The sequence below is a fragment of the Terrapene carolina genome, unplaced genomic scaffold, assembly GCF_002925995.2.
Source record: "Terrapene carolina triunguis isolate 2854851 unplaced genomic scaffold, T_m_triunguis-2.0 Scaffold751, whole genome shotgun sequence".
NCBI classification, from domain to species: domain Eukaryota; kingdom Metazoa; phylum Chordata; order Testudines; family Emydidae; genus Terrapene; species Terrapene triunguis.
The window spans coordinates 1,883,337-1,889,869 of record NW_020665102.1 but is presented as its reverse complement, the minus strand read 5'-3'; the positions used below and the strand labels follow the sequence as shown (position 1 = coordinate 1,889,869).

The 6,533-nt window shown below is 49.3% G+C and overlaps 1 protein-coding gene across 1 annotated transcript in view; it reads left to right on the top strand.

Annotated features, from left to right (window-relative positions):
* Window positions 1-2,090: 2,090 nt before the first annotated feature.
* Window positions 2,091-6,533, top strand: part of LOC115271141 (zinc finger protein 883-like) — a 5,993-nt gene continuing 1,550 nt past the window's right edge. The window contains exons 1-3 of the mRNA XM_029913627.1: window positions 2,091-2,115; window positions 4,812-4,898; window positions 5,659-6,533. The exon at window positions 5,659-6,533 is cut by the window's right edge and continues 1,550 nt beyond it. Of these exons, the coding sequence (XP_029769487.1) occupies window positions 2,091-2,115; window positions 4,812-4,898; window positions 5,659-6,533 (987 nt within the window). The remainder of the gene's footprint in view (window positions 2,116-4,811; window positions 4,899-5,658) is intronic.

Sequence of the window (6,533 nt, the reverse complement as noted above, 5' to 3'; positions counted from 1 at the left end):
GGCAGACTGCGAAGAGCTACAAAGGGATCTCTCAAAACTGGGTGACTGGGCAACAAAATGGCAGATTAAATTCAATGTTGATAAATGCAAAGTAGTGCACATTGGAAAACATAATCCCAACTGTACATATAAAATGATGGGGTCTAAATTGGCTGTTACCTCTCAAGAAAGAGATCTTGGAGTTATTGTGGATAGTTCTCTGAAAACATCCACTCAATGTGCAGCGGCGTCGAAAAAGCGAACAGAATGTTGGGAATAATTAAGAATGGGATAGATAATAAGGCAGAAAATATCATGTTGCTTCTATATAAATCCATGGGATGCCCACATCTTGAATACTGTGTGTAGAAAAGGGCAACAAAAATGATTAGGGGCATGGAACGGCTTCCGTATGAGGAGAGATTAATAAGACTGTTACTTTTCAGCTTGGAAAAGAGACGACTAAAGGAGGATATGATAGAGGTCTATAAAATCATGATTGGGCAGAAAGTAAATAAGAAAGTGTTATTTAATCCTTCTCATAACACAAGAACTAGGAGTCACCAAATGAAATGAATAGGCAGCAGGTTTAAAACAAACAAAAGGAAGTAGTTCTTCACACAATGCACAGTCAACGTGTGGAACTCCTTGCCAGAAGATGTTGTGAAGGCCAAGACTAGAACAAGGATCAAAAAAAAAAAACTAGAGAGTTCATGGAGGATTGGTCCATCAATGGCTATTAGCAAGGATGGGCAGGAATGGTGTCCCTAGTCTCTGTTTGCCAGAAGCTGGGAATGAGCAACAGGAGATGGATCACTTGATGTTTACCTGTTCTGTTCATTCCCTCTGGGGCACCTGGCACTGGCCACTGTCGGAAGACAGGATGCTGGGCTAGATGGACCTTTGGTCTGACCCAGTATGACCGTTCTTATGTTCCTCTCCCCCACGAATAGTGGGGCTGTGAGTGGGGCAGCAGGTATTGAGTGTTGGGCTCTTGCTCTTTCAGGTGCTGGTGACCTTCGAGGAGGTGGCTGTGTATTTCACCAGGGAACAGTGGGCTCTGCTGGACCCCACTCAGAGAGCTCTCTACAGAGACGTCATGCAGGAGAACTATGAGAATGTGACCTCGCTGGGTAAGGATTCCTGTCCCTTCCGTTATTAGAAGGGGAAAGGAAGAGTTAATATTCACAACGCCCCACAATGCCACCTCTGCTCTGCCCTGTTTCAGCATCACCCCAACATGCCAGTGGCACACACACTACCAGAGACCCTCCCCTGCTGCAGAACACTCTGGGAACAGAGCACAGGCGCAGTACAGCACAAAGTCTAACACAGTCTCTTTGCTAAGGCCAAATTTGGATATAGGTCCAGCGTAACAAACAGAAGCTTCCGACCCCTGGCCGGCACTCAAACACTGAGCCTACTCCACACGCACCAGCTCAGCCTTGCAAAGCAATACCACTCTGCAAGCCTGCGTGGCCATCTCTCTGGGTCTAGCCCTGGGGGAGGCCATGTTTCCTCGCTGTCCAGCCCTTAGCACTGCAATCAATTAGTGGGGAATTAGCAGTCCTTAGGCTGCTCAGTCCACTTGATCCTGGCTGAGCAATAGTAAGTCTATGAACCCCTGCCCTCAGGCAGGACAGGGCAGCAAGTAGTCAGGGTCTCTGGCAAGGCCTTCTGGCCTAATGTGGGGAGGCTGCCACCCCAGGGGTTAGGGGGACCCGGGCCTACCTTGCTCCACCGGGTCCCAACTCAGGGCCCTAACAGTGGCAGAGTGTTGCACCACTGGGTAAGCGGGGATCCACCCGCAACACGCTAAGCTATCAGGCCAAAGCCCAACCAGAGGGTTGTCTAGTTTCCCTGGGCTACTTCCTACCGCCCCCGAGTTTGGTACCTCCATGCTGTAGGTGTCCTGTGTCTCCCTGGGATGGGTGGTCAGCGGTAGCCCCAGGCATTTGTCAACACCGAGCTCTGGCCAGGCATCCAGCGGCAGTCCTGGGAGCTCCTCCTCGATGTCCTGCCCCGGCAACAGGGGGGAAGCGTCCAGCTCCCTCGGTAGCTCCAGCGCAAAAAAGGGCCAGCCTTTTGTACTTCTGCGTCTGTCCGGTGCGATGGGCATGGTTCTGAAGCCAAGGGGTGGGTTACAGCCCTCCGGGTCTAGCTCTGAGGGAGGCCATGCCTCCTCGCTACCCACTCCCCTCTCCTCCCCATGAGGTTTCCTTTGGAGTCGTTGTCTTCACTTTGCCATTGATCGACCTTGGAGTCCTCTAGCACCTATGCCCCCAGGCTGCTGGCAATCTCCATGACAAGAACACGCCCTTGTGCACCTTCGCTGACACAACCTGCAACACACAGCACGGAAATGAGGCAGGCTGGGTCCCTCAGGGTTCACATGTACCTCTCTTCATCCCACAGTCTCAACTCTGCCAAGCTGCTCCAGCTAATCCATCCTCCTTTCAATTACAGCTGACACACTGCACACAGCTGGAGGGCATGTGGATAAATACCGATGTTCCGATCTGTGGAACACAACACAAACAATGGCATGTTCTCTTAGTCCTTCCTTGTGCCTATTGTAGATTCATAGATTTTATGGCCAGAAAGGACTATTCGTTCATCTAATTTGGCCTGCTGTATAACACAGGCTACAGAATTTCATCTAGATACTGCCTTGTGTTTGACTAAATCATCTTCCGGAAAGACATCCTGTCTTGACCTGAAGACTTCCTGAGATGGAGAAGATGCCACTGACCTTCGTAGTTTCTAAACCTTTGCACCAGCCTTACTGAACTGTTTCCAGTGGCTAGTGCCAACACAAGGATTAGAGAAGGGCAGTGTTAAGGTTGTGTTGCAGGTATGGCATCATTTTCTAGTTTTCAGAGGTTTAGGTTTAGCTCCCATCCACATGCTGGGAGGACATGAGGCCGCACTGGGCAACCTTAACTCTGCATTAATGTACTTTATGGGTATTTTACCCTGATTTTTTTTTTTTATGGATTTTTTGCCACTATAACTGTGTCTACCTTACAGCACAGCTGTGATGGTTAGCAGTGTGATTTTTACACCTCTAACTGCCAGTGCTATGCTGGTAAAACTTGTAAGTACAGACCGGGCAAGACTCTGCATGTGGACTTTAGAGCACTTTAAAATAGGTCTCTGAACCCACATATTTTGTAATCAGAGGGGAAAACTTCCAAGAGGAACTTCTGCAGAATGCAAGAAAAAGGCACAACACACGTTGCCTGAAACTATCAGCAGTCGGGCTCCATCTCAAATTCATAGGTGTGGTTTAGGTTCAGTGGCCGCAGCATAGACCCTCTTGAGCCAACCCAAAGAGGCAGTGGGGGCTACGTACTACCTGAGAGAAATGCCAAGTGACGGAGATCAGTCCGGGGACAATGAGAACCGGAGTTTCAACCCCAGTTGTGTGTAAGAAAATATGACAAAAGGAAGATGCTTTTGTATAAAGCTGCCAAAGGGGGAGTGGGGGGAGGTCTGTATCTTAGGAACCTCTTTAACAAATCTCCCCATATTTGACCCACTAACCCTTCCCTGAATGCCCATGAAAAATTTGCCCTGCTAATTTCAAGAGAATCCAAATAAACATGTGGAATTTAGGGGAGTTAGAATAGGTGGTTTTTAAACAGAAAATAATGCTTCCGTCGAGCTAGCTACTGCCTCCCGCGGAGGTGGATGACCTACACTGATGGGAGAACCTTTCCCGTTGCTGTAGTGAGTGTCTACACTGACGCACTACAGCAGGACAGTCGCAGTGTCTCCAAGTGTAGACAAGCCCTGAGATACGACATTCAGTGACACCCCTGTCCCTCCTTTTCCTTACTGCGCTGAATCCCACCAGCCCGTGCTCACCAGTCCTGGCTTTCCTACACCTCTCCCATTGTCTCAGTGTTTCTCTCTGATTAAGAAGCAGATCCAGGGTGACTTCCCCTCTGGCTGGAGTCTTTACTTCCTGGAACACGGAGTTACTGACTGTGTTAGGAGCCGCATTTCCAAGAAGGCCAACGGCATATTGGGCTGCATTAGTAGGAGCACTGCCAGCAGATCGAGGGAAGTGATTATTCCCCTCTATTCAGCACTGGTGAGGCCACATCTGGAGTATTGTCCAGTTTTGGTCCCCCCTTTACAGAAGGGATGTGGACAAATTGGAGAGAGTCCAGCGGAGGGCAACGAAAATGATCAGGGGGCTGGGGCACATGACTTACGAGGAGAGGCTGAGGGAACTGGGGTTATTTAGTCTACAGAAGAGAAGAGTGAGGGGGGATTTGATAGCAGCCTTCAGCTACCTGAAGTGGGGTTCCAAAGAGGATGGAGCTTGGCTGTTCTCAGTGGTGGCAGATGACAGAACAAGGAGCAATGGTCTCAAGTTGCAGTGGGGGAGGTCTAGGTTGGATATTAGGAAACACTATTTCACTAGGAGGGTGGTGAAGCACTGGAATGGGTTCCCTAGGGAGGTGGTGGAATCTCCTTCCTTAGAGGTTTTTAAGGCCTGGCTTGACAAAGCCCTGGCTGGGATGATTTAGTTGGGGTTGGTCCTCTTTGAGCAGGGCGTTGGACTAGATACCTCCTGAGGTCTCTTCCAACCCTAATCTTCTATGATTCTACGAGCAGTGTCTGGCTGTGTGTGTTCCCAGCAGAGATGGGGATAGTTAAATCCCTCATACACAGAGTGTTCTGCACCTTTGAGCACCTGAGGAGCTGCCCCTGGGATTTGACAGCTTTAAAATGGGCTGGGGTTAAACCAATAGACTCTTCTTTGTGAGAAATGTCCCATGAACTCCCCTGATATCCCTTGTTTTCTATCCCCTCAGCAGGGTTTCCTGTTTCCAAATCTGATGTGATCTCCCAGCTGGAACGAGGGGAGGAGCCGTGGGTCCTGGATCTCCAGGGCTCTGAGGAAGGTGAGATCCCGAGAGCTGCCTGCGCAGGTGAGGGATCATTAAACCAATTCAAAAACGCTCCATGCCTGAAGGAAGGAGCTGGGATTCCTTAAAAAGGCCTTGGGAGCTCTCGGAGTTCAGGAGTATCCCCAGGAGGGCTTGTACCCTATGGGCAGCTATCGCTCCTGGCTTCCTACCCATCCTCGCTGACACCTGGCAGCAGCTCCCTACCTGATGGGATGTGGAGGCAGAATTGTTCCCCTCCTCTGTCCCCTAAGGAGAGGAGTTTTGCAGAATTCAGCTATTAGGTTTTTTCTGTCTCTCCAGCTCTAATTTTGGTTTTTCCCCTTTTCCACCTGTCAAAGTCAGATTCAGGACTCACAATTTGTTAGACCACTCTGTTTATTAGCAAAGCATTCTGCTAATACACCCAGATAATGTGAGCACCATGCAAGACTCAAATTATCTTATTTATACAGATAAAAGGGAACTTAACAAGATAACAAAAGGAAGCAGAACTGATAAGTTTACCTGGGGCTAGATATACATATCTTATTTCCTTACTAACTATTACCGATCTCCTGTTAATGTCCCATCATTAGCTTAAGTGGACCCATTGTTTCATACCTTAATGTTTCTCTTCCTGACAACTATATTTCAACATTCCTTATTCCTGCTTAAAGGAACATACAGCATTTCTTTAATCCATTCTATTTTTACAATATAATTCATTCTTCTTTCACACACCCTGTTTCTGACATTTCTCCCTGTGTCCCAGCAGGTGCTGGGATGGTGAGTGAGAAAGAGGAGCAGAATCCTCAGCAGGAAGATGCTGAGCACGTGGAAGCACACGGGGGATTATCGCAAGGATCCCAAGGGAATGTGTCCAGGCGTCGTGTGCAGGGAAAAGCCTCTGATTGCCAGCACAGGCCAGAGCGGCAGCAGGGAAACCAGCCAGGTGAGAAACTTGGTAAATCCATTAATTGTCAGGAGACTCACACAGACCTCAAGGAAATCACAGCCCAGCAGAGAAAACCCACAGGAGAGAGAAAAAACACATGCACCGAGTGTGGGAAACACTTCAGTAGCCGCTCAGACCTTATGAAACATGAGCGAATCCACACTGGAGAGAGGCCCTATGGATGCGGGGTGTGCGGGAAAACCTTCAGCCAGAGCTCCCACCTTGTTCGGCATCACAGGATCCACTCAGGGGAGAGACCCCATGAGTGCGGCAAGTGCGGGAAACACTTCACTCTGAGCTCCGCCCTGATTAGACATCAGAGGATCCACACAGGAGAGCGACCCTATGAGTGCAGTGAGTGCAGGAAAACCTTCACTGACAGCTCCGCCCTTATTAATCACCAGAGGACCCACACGGGAGAGCGACCCTATACATGCTGTGAGTGCGCGAAACAGTTCACTCGGAGCTCAGGGCTTATTATACATCAGAGGATCCACACAGGAGAGAGGCCCTATGAGTGCTGCGAGTGCGGGAAAAGCTTCACTGTCAACTCAGACCTAATTAATCATCAGAGGATCCACACAGGAGAGAGGCCCCATGAATGCTGCGAGTGCGGGAAAAGCTTCACTCAGAGCTCGGCCCTTATTAGACATCAGACAATCCACACGGGGGAGCGACCGTATAAATGTTGTGAG